Here is a 19,480-nt window from a genome sequence, read left to right as displayed (position 1 = left end):
GATCAAATTAAATGATGGAAATTCATTAAATATCTAGATCATTTCCAAATAAGATAAAATAATAAAACATTAATTATTGAACATAGTCTTATCTACTTTTGACTTCCTATTGCGGAGAAACTAAAGATGAATTTCAGTCTTTTAGTAACCATGTCTTGTGCCACATGGAAAGATTGCACTATTTAAAAGGGCATATATTTCTAGACATTATAAAAGGTATTTATAGGCACAATATTGTAAATCAACTATACTTCAATAAAAAATTAAAAGAGCTGAAATTTTAAAAAAAGTGTATTTATAAATTTTCCACACCACAAAATGCTAATGTAGTTCACAATTATTTCTTTGTTTTCGCTAGAAATTAAGGTTTCTAATTATTACATGTGATTAAGGATACTAGAGATAATAAGGGAAACAATTCTGTATGCAAGGGAAGTAAAATGTATTTTTGGGTAAGAAAAGGCATGAGATAATGGAGATGCATTTTTGTTGAGAGAAATAAAAGTGATTTTTGTCCTAGAGCTGATTATTTCAAACTGGGAAAGAGAAAAAGGGGCAAACTAAAGTGGCCATAGAAAGTTGTAGAAGTTTTGTGAAAAAGGGATCTTGGGAAAGAAATTTTATGTGTGATCAAGCTGGCTAAGATTGGGATAAATTTAATTATGTGAATAAATTTCAGTATCAAAGGTACACTTGTACAAAATTAGAATTTGGTTTTGCTTTCTGTTAAAAGCACAAAGGTTTTTTTTAGATCATTGGTCTGCTCTTAATAAGCAATTGTAAACAAATATTTTCTTTATCATTAATGGCATCTGTCTAGAAAAACAAAAATTCTATGTTTTATCTTTATCAGGTCTTTGACTATTTAGGAAAGAAACCCGAGTCTCTTCAAATATTATAAGAGCTAAGTTTTTTTTACAACTATTTAACTTTCTGTATTTGCCTGTGAAGTCTTTGTCATTTTGATTAAGTGAATAACTAAGTATTGTTTCATAGTGACCTAGGATCCTATTTGACAAGTGTTTTAAAATTTTTTGATATTTTTGACAAACTTCCCCCAAGTAAAATTCTGATGAAGTCTTACTGACCTGGAAATAATTTGGGGGTTTTCCAAAAGGCCCCTGGAATACCTCAAAATATTTGCTTTCTCTCCTTATAAAAGAGAGATATTAAACTAATTAGGCTTATTGAGTATGCTAAATGATATGGGAAGCATTGTCAAATAAGTGATGACAAATGTTCCTAGGTTATATTATTTGGGTAAATGTTATTAATATAAATGTTCTAGAAATTATATAAAATTCATAAAATTCAGATATTTCCTGGTACAATGTTATTAGCCATAATTCTAGTTATTATCTTAAAACTTTATGTCACAGAAATAATCAAATTTCCTTTTCAATTGCACTACAGTGAATCAGATCTTTAACCATGCCATTTTAAGACTTTTGTCATTTATAGACAATTATTGTTTTACTCTGATGCTTTTGCAAACAAAACAAAAACTTCATCTTCAAGAAGATCCACAGAAAGGACTTTTTGACAATGTATCTTTCTGATAACTTTCAGATGATACCACTGAATTGGGTAAGAAATTACAGAACTCTAATCAAAAAACTGATGGCTTCACAAAACTGCTAACAAAAGATAAGAGCAACAAGAATTAATCACATGGGACTGAAGAAATTGATGAATATGATTATAATTTTGACTTTTTTGTCTGAACTATAACTACATTGTTAATCTTTGTTTTTCAGATATAAGAAAACCTTTAATCTTACACTATGACTTAACAGCAATTCGGTAAGTTATATCTTTATAAGCAGAATTGAAACATTTATATTTTTTTCCCTACCTGATCCCTCCAGAATTCAGAAACTCATGGTGAATACTCTTATTTTCAGGGCATTGTAGTTATACTTACATAAGTTCAATAAGAATCTGTTTTCCTTGGAACAGGACACAATTGGAAATTTGTTATATTACCAAGGTTTTCACTGGAATGTCTTATTTGAGAGAGACATGCATAGACTCAGATATGACCAGACAGCTTTAAGGAACTAAGGTTGACTTTATGGAGCCAATAAGGCCCTTTGGAAAAACAGCCTGGCACCTTGCTTACAGGGTTCCCGGCAGCCTTACCAGGGGAGTAAGGCAGGTCACTTCCTGGCAGGTGCAGGAACCTCAGGATATTTGGGGGACCTCAGAAAGTGAGGAATTCACCCAAAGCTACAGGTATTACAGGCAAGCATGATGGCCAGTGTTTGGCTTGCCTTCCTCGCCTCGGGGGCATTTAAAAGTTCAATCTGGAGATTCCTTACTGAACTTTAACCATCCGTACATCGCATTTATGTGATGATGTACAAGTTAAAGATATAAGAGAGAAGTACAAGTTAAAGATCTTTATTAAGAATTTAACATTTAGTTAGGAAAACAAACAAAATAAAGGACTTCCAATGACTATGCCCATATATAAATTAAATACTGAGAGCTCTGGCCCACATGGTTAACAGGAATGATAAAAACTGAAGGGCTTATCATTCTCGGTTCTCAATATGGGTGTGGTCCTGGATCATTCCCTTGTTACTTATTAATTGAGAAATAAGGTAATCATCAGCTAAGAGTGGTCCTTTTCTTTCCTAACAAAGATGCTGCTTGGATATTCCAATTCACACTTAGGAAAACAATAACCAAAAGGACTGAAAGGCAAAACTATGCTACGTAACAAATATCCATGCTGTAGCTGATCAAGAAAAACTGGGATCAACAGACCTTTGAAAAGATATTCCACTGTTGAGGCAAAAATAACTTGGAGTTAACCTCACTTAAATCATATATTCTATATCTGAGGAAATAGCTCAAAAGTTTAGTTTTCATGCCTGTAATTTTGGTGGCAGTCAAATAATCTTGTTGCAATGTCCATATCAAGAAACTCAAAGGTACAAAATCACTAGTACCAGACAATTTGTGCTCTTGGCATTCATAATAGCCTCCAACGTGGTTTTTATTTGTTTATTTGTTTTGGTGTTAGTTGCCAAGAAAAAAAAAAGAATTGAGGTCAGATTAAATGTCTTACATAACTGAGGAGCAGAGAAGCAAGAAAAATGTTACAGGATAGAATAAAACTTTGACTTCAAAATGTCAGATCTTATCCAAAGAGAGAATTTGTTAAACCTGATGGCTCTGATTTGGAGATGCTGCAGCAACATAACTAAAGTTCTTTAATATTTTGGCATTGCACAAGCAAAGAAGAGGGACAGAATATACCCTCTGAAAATATGTCTCTTTGATATAAACATTATTTAAGGCTGATCATTTTTAAGAGACAGCAGACACAGGAGAAGCTCTAAAAACCGAGTAGAAGTTACTCTTTGTAAGAGATATTTACATTTATAAAAGAAATCCTCATTTGTAAGGGTGTTTCCCTTGCTGTACCAGGGAGAGGATGACTCTGAATCTCCACAAACTCATCAGTGGAGAAGGCAGAGAATTAAATCTGCAGAACAACCATGCCCATGGTTACTGTGCTTTTCCTGGCCACCTCCCTGCTCCCCAACACCTTGTTTTGTCTTTAGCTGGAGATGGTAATTAAGGTGCTGGCTTGGGCCACTTCAGGGAGTTACTCAGCTTTCCTGGGTTTCTCCCATGTATACAGGAGGAATATATGCTATTAAATTTATGTTTGTTTTTCTCCTGTTAATCTATCTTTTATTACACGGTGTGTCTCAGCCAAGAACCTAGAAAGGTAGAGGGAAAATGATTTTTCCTCCCCCACAGTAACGACTCAGTAAAAGTGACTCTTCTGTGGATGTCTACTCAGTTTTTAATGGGTCATGGTCTTTTTAGGGAGATGCAGCCATAAAGAGATGTAGGAGGTTTTGATGTCTGGGCAAAGTTTGGCTTTTCCATATTCTGAAATCAATGGTCGAAGATGTCAAAGGATGAGCCCCGAGAGAGCTTTAAACAGTTCTACAGTCTTACTGTATCTCTCAGCAAATAAATGCACTAGGTAAATACCAACAAGGATAGGGGCACAGAGTACAAAAATGATTCATTATAAGAAGGGATAAGGACTCCACTGGGTCTAAATTCATCTGGCTTTAAAACAATGCGTCCTAAATGATGTACATGTTAATTACATTACTAAAGATATTCCGAGGACTAGGGAGTTTATAGAGCAAGTCTAATTCCCATTGATTACACTCTTTGGAGGGAGAGAGGGAGGGAGGGAGAGAGAGAGACTGCACATGCAACAATTAAAATGGGTTTGAGGGGGAATAGAGAAAAACCAGATATTTATCATTATTAACTAGTGCTAGTCTCTGCGGTAGATACTTTGCCAGTCCCCAAACTACTTCGTGATGAATGAAGTGCCATAATACTGTAATCGATATATCTAAACATAACCATTCACAACAGGACTGTTAATGAACATTCCCTTAATGTGACAGCTTCAAAGCCAAACATTCCCTAGAAGCACAATTCTATCAATACATTAGAAGTGCTTAATATCAATGTAATTTAAAAAGCAGATGATGGCATTTCAAATTATATTGGTTCTTATTTCCTGTTCATTTAATTTTATGAGTGCCAGACACATAGTAGGTTCTTAACAATTATCATTAAATGCATGAATAAATAAATGAAGATCTCCTTTCGGACAGCACATTCAAACTAAAGTAAATCTGTTATAAAGAAAAATACAGAATCAACGGAACAAAATTGCTGGAGCTGCAGCTGACCATTTTAATGAACGATAAATTAGATTTCAGGGAGTTTTTAATGGAACACATTATTGCTGCATCCTAAATTAGCCAGAACATCATGTAGTTGGAGTAGAAAAATCATGTAATAGCTGCTAACGTTTACTAGGTGATAAATATGTGTCAGACATTGTGATACATATTGATATATATTCATTTATTAAATCCTCATAGCTACTCTATATGGAAGGTACTATTATTATTCCCCTTTTACACAAGAGGAATTTGAGGTTCACAGAGAATAAGGGATTTGTCCAAGATAGCATAGCTAGTAAGCAGAGAGTAGGTTTCATACAGACAGCCTTGCTCCAGAGTCCAAACCCTTAAACATTAAACTACTTTGCTCCAGACAGTAAACATGTCCACGCTGTGAGGTCATCCAGAATTAGAGAATGGACGAAAAACTCAGCGGATGAGTAAGAAATTTAGGACTGCCTGTTCGGTGCAAGAGGGGCTAGCCCAGAGGCCAGAGCACAGTGCTGCTGAGTATCCATCTGGAGAATGGTTTGTGTTAGAGAAATGGAAAACGTAAAAATGAAAGGAAAATAAAAGGACGGGGTTTTGGAGGGAAACTGAAGGTCAGTGTTTGATGTGTGGTCGAATCGGGTAGCAGCAATTAGGAATCTAAGCAAAGACATCTGGGTAAAAGATTCAGAGACATATATGGAATTCAATTCAATAGGCAATGGTGGAGACAAGAAATAGCACAGTAGTGAATGTTGGTCTACTCTTTGCTTTGGTTCTTTTTGGAACAAGGATCTAACCCTCAAGCTTGTCAGGCCAGGGACTAGAGTGAGGAATAAGGGGCAGGGTAGTCATACACTAATATGGCCCCATGGCCCTTTGTCTCTGTTTCACTGTATAACCTAGTTCTCTGTATAGCATGTGACATGATCCTAACTGTCCAAGTAACTTCCCTGGCTGCAGGAATCAACAACTCTGAATATTCCCAAGCAAGGATTTTCCTTTTCTTTTTTTAAAAATTTATTTATTTTATTTTTGGCTGCGTTGGGTCTTCATTGCTGCACGCGGGCTTTCTCTAGCTGAAGTGAGTGGGGGCTACTCTTCGTTGCGGTGCGCGGGCTTCTCATTGCGGCGGCTTCTCTTGTTGCAGAGCACAGGCTCTAGGCGTGCGGGCTTCAGTAGTTGTGGCACGGGGGCTCAGTAGTTGTGGCATGGGGGCTCAGTAGTTGTGGCTTGCGGGCTCCAGAGCGCAGGCTCAGCAGCTCAGTAGTTGTGGTGCACGGGCTTAGTTGCTCCGCGGCATGTGGGATCTTCCTGGACCAGGGCTCAAACCCGTGTCCCCTGCATTGGCAGGTGGATTCTTAACCGCTGTGCCACCAGGGAAGCCCCTCAAGCAATACAGTAACGCATCTGGTCATTACATAATTGCTAGCATGACAGCAATTTAACTCTTTCAGGGACCCTATGATCGAAGACCCAAACTATCAGCTCACATGTGCTGTGTCTTGACCTTCTGAACCTTTCAGGGCTGGGGAACTTGCAGTTATGCCATCTGTTAACTAGAGTCCTTTGTTTTTCCCCGTAGATGGTTGGGGTAGACCATTCCACACTGCTGTCATTGTGAATTGATGACTTATTTGCTGCAGCTCCCTTAAAAGGAAGGTGAACACTAACTTTAAGAGGGACTTTTGGAGAACATGACCTTGAAGAACTCTTTTTGGCTTCTTAATGCTTTTATTTTATTAAGAATAAAATGCTGTTGGCATAAATACATCTTTGAAAAACACTGTGGAAGATCTAAGTATTCAAGAGTGCTCTAGCATTGTCCACTACTTTCTTCTTCATGTTTGGGGAATTAGACAGTATTGGAAAAGTTTTTTCAAACAATTTCCTTGATTCCTCAGTCATTTATTTTTGTAGTACTGGAAGCTTCTGTAGCTATGGGCAACTTAACCTTAGGCCACACATGCTAAAAATAGCGTGGGGCTGTGTGCCCCTTCCTGGCTGTGTGCCCGGCTGCTAGAAGAGAGCTTTAATAATTGTATCCTCCTTGGAAACAACCCAGCTTCCGTACTTTAACTGTCACTCCTACTTTGTCCTAAAAAGAAATATATGTTGCTCAAGAGAGTAACCAGAATGGTGCAAGTATTTTATCCACATAAAAGAAGAATGAATAAAAGGAACTAAAGAAGTTGAATCTAGGGAAATGAAGGCCCAGAAGGATTATGGTGACGGTCCTCAAACTTTTGAAGGGCTATTTTGGGGAAGAGAGATTGAAAGTGGGGTCAAGGAGTAGACAGACAGTGAAATAGGAATGCTTTCTAATAGTTAGGTTTTTCCAAAGATAGAATTGGCTTCCTTGAGGAGGAATGTGATCCAGTATAAGCTGACCGATCACTGAGGAAGATGTTATGGAGTAGTTCAATTACACATTTAAATTGCTTCCAACCGTGAGAAGCTATTTCTGTCCTTTTATAGTATAATATTTCTACTCTAAATCCCTTCATTGACTGAATATATGTGTTAAGCTAAAGAAACAAACAATCATATTGCTTACTAACTGCTGCTTACCTTTTCCCTCTGTTAACATCCCCCCAAAAGTATTTTAATATTATAGTCACCTTGACAACAGAAGTGTCTGTTTTAATAGCTTTCAGTAACATTATTCAAAGAGAATCTATTGTCCACTAAAGTGAGGGGAACAGTCTTCGGCATTCTCTTTCTTTGCTAACCTCAAAGAGTTTAAGATTAAACATGTGCTTTGAAATTAAAATCACTGTGAATTTGCCGAGTAAGAGAACATCCAGAAAGTTTTCACTTAGCATAATGTAGAAAAAATATATTTTTCTCTGCAATGTACATGAAAAGTTTCACCAACTAAAAGGCATGGCTCAAATTTTACAATCGTCTATAATTTCAAACAATTCAATATCTATTTATATATATTTTATCCCTGTGTGTAAGGTGTTGGGGTTGCCGTGGAATCAGATTTAGTGAATTGCTATTCATGAATAATAATTGACAAATAATTCACTAGCGAATTATTATTAATCATGGGAGGATATTACACATGTGAAACTTATCCAAGGCAGAAAAAAAGTCAAAAAGAACTACAATGGGGAATCCATTGGACATAATTCTTACACTCAAGGAACAACCTTCCAATATGGAGCACAATCTTTGACTTAAAGCTGTCCTGGTTATTTTTAATTGGTTTGCCTATTTCTAATAATAAAGAGTAGCATCTAACTAAATACTTCCTGTGTACAGGCTCCATGCCAAGCTCTTCACATTTACTGTCTTCTTTCATCCTTAAAACACACTGAAGAGTTGATATTATTATTTCCCCATTCCATATTATCAGAAAACTGAAGCTTAAGGAAGTTAGATATCATTCCTAAGGTTATATAGTTGGTATTAAAACAGAGCAAGGGGGACTTCCCTGGTGGTCCAGTGGTGAAGACTCCCCGCTTCCACTGCAGGGGGAATGGGTTCAATCCCTGGTGGGTTTGATCCCTGGTTCAAGAACTAAGATCCCGCATACCATGAGGCCCGGCCAAAACAAACAAACCAACAAAAAAACAAAGCAAGGAATCTGAGTTTGACTCTAGTGTATGAGCTAGTCACCTATCTGCTGTGTTACATGTTTTGATGGCCCTAATGCTAATGTAATTATTTTATTTAGAATAAATTTACGTAAAAACAATTAAAAAACTTTTTGCTTCCCAATTACTTCCCTTCCATTAAAGGTTAAGTCAACCACTCAAGCTTAGAAGGTTACACTCACCCCGTTTGTGAAGGAGAACACTGGCATGCCGACGTCCATTTCCATTTTCAACATAACAGGAGTAATTTCCCAAGTCACCTTCTTCTACAGAGTCCACAATTAATGAGATGGAAACTTCCTGTTCCCCAAGATGCTCCTTGAGGATTCTAAAATATAAAGCAAAACGAAACAAAAAACCCCACACAAACATACACATACATGAAAAAGAAAAACATTTAGATGAATCTGAATCTGATGTGAAAAAACCTACAGCATCTGTGCTTCAAATTTGGTCATGGATTAATGCTATCTTAATTAAATTATATCATGCCCTTTTCTTCTTCACTTCTAATAAGGAAGCTTGTCTTTGTAGATGCTAATTAAGTTTCAGTTAATTATCTCTCTTAGCAGGACAATCACACTATCATAATAAAGAGGTGAGAGAGACCTTGAAGAGAAGTTTACAAATTGTTTTCCCTTTAAGAAGAAATATGATGTAAGGGTGAGATAAGAAATTCTAATGTCTTCGGCTGGAGGACTAATTATCTACCAGGTTAATTTAAAAAAATAAAAGGAAGAATAGAAAATTTCTGAGCTATTTTGACATTTCAATTGAAACCTCTAGCCTATTTTCTTTTAATGGTGCAAATCAATTCCTATTTTAAAAGAAACATGAAATTACAAAACTGTAGACTAAATGATTGATGAAGTGTTTAATTCTGACATTTAAAATTAATGGTAAACGCTCACTAATCTCAGTGTCAAGGATTTTAGCAATCTTTTTAGAACAAATGGAAAACTTCAAAGTAAGCCTCCCTTTCCTTGCTCACAAAGTTTCCACCTCTACCCTCCCACCTGCTTGGTAAACTCATCTCTGCACAATACTTCCTAATGCAGAATTAAAGAAAAATACCTTTCTAGAACATTCCCTGAGCACCCACAACAGGAGAGAGGGGAAAAGTTAGGAGGTTTATTATCCTTCTTTAACCTTAGCATTTCAGAGTGTATGGGTATGAGATAATAGTGAAGTTTTGAACATGAGAAATGGCAGAGGAACATTTTAGTACATACTGGAGAATTACTCATCTGGGCATTTCAGAACCCAACTGCAGTGCAATATTCTTGTGTATTTGTTGCCAGGAAGAAAATTCCAGTAGAAATAATCTTATATGACAGTTCTATAGGTTTTTATTTTCTATCGAAAACCTTTTTCTCTTATACCTTTCATCAAGTTTTAAAACTCCTCACATTTAAGAAGAAGAATTTAGTTAAAATGCTCATATATACCCAGAAGAGGCGATCTTTAGATGGGAGAATGTTTACAATTGATCAGTATTTTGATTCACTTATAGCTTATTTATTAATATATTTGCCAATTTACATTATGATTAAAAATGAGTATCTGTGTATAAGCCTACTTTGGGTCATAATTGAATACCTCAATATTTAAAAGTAAATGAACAAATACATTAATTATTTTTTTTAAAAAAAAGCAAGAGGCTTAAGCATGATGCCCTCAAAATCGATTGTATTTTAATTATTCACTGTTATTCCCACTATATTAATGTTTAGACCTTAAAGTCAGACCAAAAAAGGTGATAAAAACATTTTTTGTATCCTTTATCATTCCTATCAAGTGCTTTATAGTCAACATGATGCCTAAAATATGTAAAAACATATAAAAGGAAGTTAGAAAGATTGCGTTTGGTTGAATCCTAGAAACCTGTTAATATCTTCTCTCAACAATTAAGAAAAAGAGCTCTTATAAACCGAAGGCATAATATCACATTTTCCATGTTTTTTTTAAACATCTTTATTGGAGTATAATTGCTTTACAATGAATGGTGTGTTAGTTTCTGCTTTATAATAAAGTGAATCAGCTATACATATACATATATCCCCATATCCCCTCCCTCTTGCGTCTCCCTCCCACCCTCACTACCCCACCCGTCTAGGTGGTCACAAAACACCAAGCTGATCTCCCTGTGCTATATGGCTGCTTCCCACTAGCTAGCTATTTTACATTTGGTAGTGTATATACGTCCATGCCACTCTCTCACTTCGTCCCAGCTTACCCTCCCCACTCCCCGTGTCCTCAAGTCCATTCTCTACGTCTGCGTCTTTATTCCTGTCCTGCCCCTAGGTTCTTCAGAACCTTTTTTTGTTTTGTTTTGTTTTTTAGATTCCATATATATGTGTTAGCATACAGTATTTGTTTTTCTCTTTCTGACTTACTTCGCTCTGTAGGACAGACTCTAGGTCCATCCACCTCACTACAAATAACTCAATTTCGTTTCTTTTTATGGCTGAGTAATATTCCATTGTATATATGTGCCACGTCTTCTTTATCCACTCATCTGTCGCTGGACACTTAGGTTGCGTCCATCTCCGGGCTATTGTAAATAGAGCTGCAGTGAACATTTTGTTACATGACTCTTTTGGAATTATGGTTTTCTCAGGGTATATGCCCAGTAGTGGGATTGCTGGGTCATATGGTAGTTCTATTTGCAGTTTTTTAAGGAACCCCCATACTGTTCTACATAGTGGCTGTATCATCTGATCTCAGACATTTTCCATATTTGATGCTATTTTGGTCTCTCTCACACTCAGTTTATTCCTTAGTGAAAAAATCCTTTTTAATTCTCTTAAATTCTTTGCAAATGGCACTCCTGTTTGACAATTTCATAGTCACTCTCTCGACTATTTTGCCTCTTTGCCACTAAATGTTGCAATATTTTTATTATAATAGTAAAACACTCCCCCAAACCCCTTCTTTTCTTTTAGTTCACTTTCTATTCACTAAGAGAACAAAAGTTAATCTTGATTGTACAAGTTAAAAGACAAAAATTACTTTACCTAATGTCACTTTCCCAAACTCGATTTTCATCCAGATCTTCAATAAACTTCTCTCCTTTCATCCAGTATATTAAAGGACTGACATCTCCACTGTACCCAAAGAAAGCTCTGCAGGTTAGATTAGCTGAATCTCCTGTTGAGAGAAGTGATGAAAATGTGTTATAAAACTGTTTGTACACTCTTATTTTAGGCAAAGTGGCAGGTAACATTTTAATCACTTCATTGTTTTAATGAAACATCTTTCTAAAGTCACATTTTTCAGATGTTTTCTATCTTTGTCAAATTCATGTGGGCTTTTGACAGCTTATTTAGTGGAAAGTGAATTACTTATAAGATTTTGAAGAACACTGGTCGGTTATTTCATAGAAGGTTCTTCCATTTAAGTTTGCCTGATTTTTCCACATGATTAAATTGAGGTTATGAATTATTGGGAATGGTACCATGGAGGTGACGTGCCCTTCTCAAAGCATGATATCAGACAGTACATAATGTTGATAATATAAGATTTTATAAAGCAGGTAGAAGATGTTTCTCAGTCCTGAATGTGGAAAACAGAAAGAGAACAAAATCTTTTCATGGGAAAGAAATGAAATTGTAAAATGCAGGATCCCCTAAAAATGTTATTAAAATATTTGTACTGTATGAGGAATAGTATCTTAATTAAGGAAACCAACACACGCTCAGGTAAAAAAGCGCATTAAAATACAAATGAACAACTCCTGAGAATAAATATTTGGGATGTTTATAAGATGTAAAATCAATAATACTACTGTGGAGATGAGTTTCTTCCAATATGCTACTCAAGAGAGACCACTATAATGGTGAATACAGATTGGTTGATTACTTAATAAGGTAAGTGGAGGTCCCTGACTGAAAAGTGGAAGCAAATTTAATGCCTACAGAAAATAAGGCGTATTTCTGGACAGGTAATGTGATTTTGCAAACACCTGGTTTCCCCAAGCCTCTAGAGCTAGAAAATGCGGGGTGGGATAGAGACCTGTGGAGACCTACTCCAGCTTAGACTGGAGCAGGGGAACTCACAAGGATGAGGACTACATGAAGGGCTGAAAACTAGGCTCCAGGGATACCTTTATAGGCATCTGAAGTAAGGAAACTTCCTTCATTTCATAAATTCCTGAGAATATTCTAGAGGACTCTGACAACTCTGACTTTAAGGTGAAGAGAACGAGGTTCCTAAAGACTGCAAGCCTCACAGCTAAACTATGAGTTAATAGTGCACACCTCGTGAAACGGGGCTTACAAGTGATTCTACAATATGAACCCAGAGCAAAGCACAATGCAGTTACAGATGCATTCTTTCTAAGTCCTGGTATGGGTCAACCTATATGTAAAATTTATTCTCCAAGTTCCACAACAAGAAAATTTTTATTGGATAAAATTCGTATTATTATTTTACTTATGTCCACTGTGTAAGAATAGTTCATAACTAAGTTCTTGCTGTTCTAATATTTCTAAGGTGCATGATATAGCCTTTCCTTTTATGTTATGCTTGTTTATGTCTGAATGTTCTCCAACTAAGTGATTCCTTATGGACTTTGATTCTATATACAATAACCGTTATTAGTGACCAGATAAGTGAAGTCCAGAAACTGTCTACAAACTTTTAAGAGGCAAAATGCAGCTTTTTTTTTTTTTCTTGCGGTACGCGGGCCTCTCACTGCCGTGGCCTCTCTTGCAGAGCACAGGCTCCGGACGCGCAGGCTCAGTGGCCATGGCTCACGGGCCCAGCCGCTCCGCTGCATGTGGGATCTTCCCAGACCGGGGCACGAATCAGTGTCCCCTGCATCGGCAGGCGGACTCTCAACAACTGCGCCACCAGGGAAGCCCAAATGCAGCTTTAAATAGGTTCCTTTACTATTAATTTTGTTTGTTTCTTTAAAATTTATCCTTCTTTCATCTTTTTTTTTAATACAGCAGGTTCTTATTAGTCATCAATTTTATACACATCAGTGTATACATGTCAATCCCAATCACCCAATTCATCACACCACCATCCCCACACCCCCGTGTCTTTCCCCCCTTAGTGTCCATACGTTTGTTCTCTACATCTGTGTCTCAACTTCTGCCCTTTAAACCGGTTCATCTGTACCATTTTTTTTAGGTTCCACATACATGCATTAATATACGATATTTGTTTTTCTCTTTCTGACATACTTCACTCTGTATGACAGTCTCTAGATCCTAGGGACAGATGATGCACTTCCACTCAATAAGGATAGATAGAGATTCATAAGCACAACCAGGAAAATTAGGAAAATATAATTAGCAAATTTTGGTTAGAAAGTTAATTAGGCAATTAGGAAACAGAAATTAGGAAAATAAAAATAATATGACTGTGTTTGTAACTCAGGCTGATGAAGCAGGACATGCCAGTTACATAACAGGATTTTAGCATCTGAGTTTTATGAGTAGTCCATCCATGATCTATTTCACATTCTCACGCTTTTTAATGTTATATTCTTTGCTTTAAATTCTCCTCATTTCCACCTAGTAAATTACTCCTCATCCATTAAGTCCCAACTCAAATAGCACCTCTTCACTCCGTCTTTTCTCCTCTCTAGTCCTTGGAACATATCTGTACTTTATCATAATATATTCCTCACAATAGTTGGTTTGTTTGCATGTCTAGTCCAGCAACTAGGATATTCACTCCCCAAAGGCAGATATTACATCTGTAACTACCTTTGTATATTACTAGACCCATTACAGCGTGTTGAATATATTAGCAACTCAATAAATAATTTCAAATTAATAACCTGCTTAATATCTCTTGTACTTGCATTTTTCCTTGATTTCTTTTTTCAAAGCTTCATTAATTAAAGGTTACATGTCTCCAGCCTATCTCAACAGGCCAAGTCTATCCTGTAAACTAGTCTTCAACATTCAGAGCCTCCTCATTCAGGTGTTAATTCTCTTGTGGGTCGGAGCTGGCTCACACCAGCCTGTTAAGAATCAGCTATTACATTTTTCAGAAATTCTTTAAGCAGGTTGTTAAACATAATCATTATTAAAAATTAAATTATAGAAACTTATAATTAAATATACTATATTAAAAACTAAGGTAAAAAATACCCCAAACTCTAACTCTCCTATTTATTTTTCCATATTCTTCTTCTGTGGTATTGGTATGGCAGAAATACCATATAATAGTGTATTACTGCACATCTCTTCCCAAATGCACAGTAAGTGAGATTATGTTAGTAGCCAGCAATCAGCCATGGTGAGAGTATTTACCCCACGAATTGCCAAATGCTACAAATCAGGCTATGATTTACTGTTTTGCTGATTGTCTGTACTTAAGACAATATGGAGAAAATGTTAATAATGCAGATTAAACTTCAAAGTGTCATGTCTATAGCTGTTACACTGGTAATACTGCAAACATAAAAAAATTCCTCTGGCATCCAAAAATTATCATCTAATTCAGCAAAGGATTTGCTTACATCACTGATGAACAAATGAAGTTCTGACATACATCTCCAATGTTTCACTCTTATTTGCCAATATAAATGAAAATATCAACCACCTATATGGTGGTGTAATTCTCAGAATGACCTGGGAGAGCCAATTGTTAAACATTTACCAGCACACCACTTTCTATAAAGTTGTTTTTCAAAGATATTGCATGCATATTTTTCATACCTCTTTTGAGGTATATTTCACATATCCTCAATTGACCCACTTAAAATGTACAATTCAATGGTTTTCAGTATATTCGCAGAACTGTGAAACCAGCAGCACAATCAATGTATACGAGACTTTCATCACCCCAGTAAGAAATCCTGAACCAATTAGCAGTCACTAGTCAGTTCCTCCCAAACCCCTGGGCCTTGGCAATCACTCACCTACTTCTACTTTCTGTCTCTATGGACTTGCCTATTCTGGATATCTCATATAAATGAAATCATACAGTATGTGGCTTTTTGTTTCTGCCTTCTTTTGATTAGCTTAAATGTTTTCAAGGTTCATCCATGTCACAGTATATATCAATACTTCATTCCTCTTTATGGCTAAATAATATTTCATTGTATGGATATACCACATCTTGTGTATCCATTTATCAATTGACGCACATTTGGGTTGTTTCCACTCTTTGACTACCATGAATAAAGCTGCTTTGAACACTCGTACAAATTTTTGTGTGGACATATGCTTTCATTTCTCTTGGTTATATGTCTAGGAATGGAACTGCTGCATTATAATTCTATGCTTAAATGTTTGAGGAATTGCCAAACTGTGTTCCAAAGTGGCTGCACTGTTTTACATTCTCACCAGGAATGTATGAGAGTTTTAATTTCTCCACATGCTTGCCAACACTTGTTACCTGTCTTTTTGATTATAGCCATTCTAGTGAATGTGAAGTAGTATTTTTGTGGTTCTTACTATTAATATTAAACCAAAAATTTATTATTACATATAATTATTTTATTAATAACCAGTGTTGTTCAAAATTATAAAAACACTATCAAGATAAAAGGGCTTTTATTAGACCACAGAATGTAATTATCAACATCATAGCTAAAATGCTTATTTCCCCACTGCTGTGCTATAGGCCCTGTGATGTATTTATAATTTTAGTTGAGAATTTATAGGAAATGAATAAACTATTGAAGGCTTATGCTTTTAAAGAAAAATGATATAAATGCTCAGAAATTGTACCAGACTTAACTCCAGGCAATGTGTTATCAGAACTGAATTATGACCTGGAAACAAAAATTAATTTCACATAATACAACAAAATAATTGGGATTTATTAAAGAGTTAAATACTATTATAAAATGTATATACTATCTAGGAGAAAATATATTATTTTATAAATCTGTAGAGGAAAAAAACTCTTTTCTTAGAATTAGAGCCTAGAAGTAACAAGAAGTTCACGACTGACAGATTTAAATATATAATTAGAAAAGCTTCAGTAGAACAGAAAATAATACAAAGAAAATTAAGACAATAGTGAATGATCACAAATTTTTCTTTATTGTGTTTGTTGTCTCATGTGTATCTGAGTATGCTTTCAATTAAAAAGGAAAAACAATAAAAGGACGCAGCATAGTGCCTAGAAAAATCATTAATAGATTATTCCAGATATTCAACTTTAAAATAATCATAGCCAGATTTTTGTTTTTGGCTGCACCATGTGGCATACAGGATCTTAGTTCCCTGACCAGGGATGGAACCCGTGTCCCCTGCAGTGGAAGCACGGAGTCCTAACCAATAGACTGCCAGGGAAGTCCCCATAGCCAGATTTTGATAGCAACTAGAAAAAACCTTGTTTCTTCTAGCAAATTTCCACTAACTTTCAGGCCAGAGTTTATTTTATACACTCATATGTTCTACAATATCATTTAGTTTAGATGAATATGTCTCCAGATGTTATATTTTTTTCTTTACTGAAGCCAGTGAGTCTCGAACTTACTGTCAAAAAAACTTACTCCCACTCTCCCAAAACCAGATGTTGACTCAGCAAGTGTATAGGGTTCCAGGGATTTTCATTTTTAACAAGCATTCCCAGGTGATTTTCATGCAAGTGGTTACAGTTAACTGTCTGGAACAATTTCTTTTTACCTTGAACTCTGTTTAAATTGGAGTTGGGGCTGAGAAAAGCAACAAGATTGAAAAACATTCCGTCAGGGCTTTTAAGCAGGAAGCAAGGACAGGGAGTCTAGGAAAGAGGGTTCCTAATAATGACAGTGGTGGTTAGAGAAGTTGCTGGCATAGACAAGAAGTAGACTGTACAACTGGGTCACTGATGAGCCAATCTAAGCTACAGAAATATACTAGGTTTCCAAAGGAATGTAGGAAAAACATTTGTGTTTCTGTGGAAAACTACTCATTTTTCTATTGCACACCATTCTGAGTTATCAGATTTTAGCCCTTTCCTGTCTTTGAGTGATTTTTCAACTCTTAGTAACTCTTTGTAGGTAACTGATATGTAAATTCTCTCATGTCTAGTAGCCATTCGACTTAATTCCCTATCCTCTCCCCTAGCCTTGCTTGCTCCTCACCCCAGGGAAAAATCAATTTTGTCTCTACTTGGAATTTATCTCAGCATTCCTTTCTTCTGTTTAATATACTATTTTGACTTTACCTTTGAATTGGTCATAGCACCTGCCTGTTCCCTTCATATCATATGAGCAAAAAATCTTTAACGTGTTCATTTTAATATCTGTATGAAAGTCGTGATGATACATTTTTCTGAACATTATCTGTTAACAGAAATACAATGCTAGCCTTACTGCTTATTATTACCATTCAAATAAGCCACACACATGATATTCATACATACACATTATGTCTCTGACGTGTGTTCGACTACTCAAGGATTTAAGAACACTCTTATTCCTCTTTCTTTTTTTCCAATAGAAGAATCAGCAAAATAATTTTATCTTTACTCTATTTAAGTCCAAACTATTTAACTTGTTATCAAGAGAAACTATCCATCTTTTCTATCTTTTGCTCTCTAATTTGCTGTAGCATGCAATTTCTGATAAGGCAAGCCTAGCATGTGATTTAGAGAGTCAAGCACCAAAGCTCTCCCTTATCCCCTTCCATTTATATATTGAAAAAAGTCTCCTCTAGTGTGACCTCTGATACCCAAGTGATAACGTTAATACTATTTACTATACATAACCAGAAATACAGGAAATTAGCATTAGAATTCCACAGGTTATAGAAAAGAGTCACATTAATTTCCCCCTCAATTTTGTTTCTTTGTTTTCCTTCAAATAATAACAGAAAAATTTAAGCTATGGCCTGGGGAGCCACACACATCAAATATATCAGTCAGCCAGGGCTGGAGTCCCGAAGATAATGGTATTCTTGCTGTATCAAGTTGATATCTGTAAAAGCTTCAGTAAATTGCACTAAATGCTTCTGCTGCCTTTTTGGCCGAAAGGTGCACTGTCAGCTCAATCTTACCAAGTTCCGAAGGAAGCACTCTAAAATTGATCATAAAAAATCATTTGTTATCTAAAATGAGAACAATGCTTGTCATACGGCAGGCTTTCAAGTAGGCCACAATGTGAGGGGGCCTTAGAGGAAAAATAATGCATTTTCTCTCCAACCAGCAGATTCCAATCGGCAGTAGGGACACTTGCTATTTAGTGTAACCTTCTTCTAACTAGGTATCATTTGGCCATTTCTAAATCTGCTGAGAGCAGAGATTCTCTCTCCACTAGAGAACACTCTCTAACTTATTGAAAAAAAAAAGTTTTCTTTTCAATTAAAAGGAAATTTCTTCCCTAATTAAAAAGCATCAGCATCCAGAGATCTTACTAGTTGGAATGAGGAAATAGTGAGCATTTCGTTCTTAAACAAGATGTTGAATAGTAGGGGGTTTTAATTTCATTTGCACCATTAATCATGGGTATTGAAATCACCCTACGATCACGGTAAAAATAAATGTTTTGCCAAAGACTCTGCATTTAAGATAAAAGCAAAGTGGTTTACAAAACATATTTCTCTTTTGTCATTAGTTAAACTGAATGGCTCCTCTTCCAGAAGACTTCATTCTGAAATGAAGAATCTCTGTGTCTCTCAGTCTCTCTGTGTGTCTCTCTGTGTCTCTGTCTCTCTCTCTCTCTCTCTCTCTCTCACACACACACACACACACACACACACACACACACACACACACACACACACACAAACACACACAGAAAGTTCCCTTGCAACTTGCTCAAGACATTTTACCCAAATAAGTATTAGGACCTATGGCACGTAATAGTTGCCAGTAACTAACCACACAGAGTTCTTTGAAAATCAGAGATTTATCTAAGGATCCCAAAAGAAAGGAAAGAAATGGAAGGGATAGGTTATATTAAGCTCATAGTTGAGGTTGTTATTCCTGCAGGATGTAACAACGTCTGCTCAAATTTCAAGGGAACAAAATCACAGAAAAACAAGACATGCACTTTAAAATTTGCTAACCATAATTCAGCTGTAGTGTCAGATTTCCTTATGAAAATGTATTTCGTACTACCTTACAGCATATTTCTGTAGATCTTAAGAACAAAACAACTTATTTGCCTGGCCAGCAGATTGCAAGGGAATTTAAGTAACCACAAATAACCTGGAGTTAAATGAGTTAATGTACATCTACAGTACCCAT

The 19,480-nt window shown here is 36.0% G+C and overlaps 1 protein-coding gene across 1 annotated transcript in view; it reads right to left on the bottom strand.

The window, feature by feature from the left end:
* The window catches only part of IL1RAPL1 (interleukin 1 receptor accessory protein like 1), a gene marked incomplete at both ends in the record, with an annotated part of 1,110,009 nt that overhangs the window by 33,521 nt on the left and 1,057,008 nt on the right, over positions 1-19,480 (bottom strand). The window contains 2 exons of the mRNA XM_082865242.1: positions 8,515-8,660; positions 11,350-11,482. Of these exons, the coding sequence (XP_082721368.1) occupies positions 8,515-8,660; positions 11,350-11,482 (279 nt within the window). The remainder of the gene's footprint in view (positions 1-8,514; positions 8,661-11,349; positions 11,483-19,480) is intronic.

The sequence above is a fragment of the Leucopleurus acutus genome, assembly GCF_964270905.1.
Source record: "Leucopleurus acutus genome assembly, chromosome: X".
Classification (NCBI taxonomy): Eukaryota; Metazoa; Chordata; class Mammalia; order Artiodactyla; family Delphinidae; genus Leucopleurus; species Leucopleurus acutus.
The sequence above is the reverse complement of the archived record's forward strand: the minus strand, read 5'-3'. Positions and strand labels throughout refer to the sequence as shown.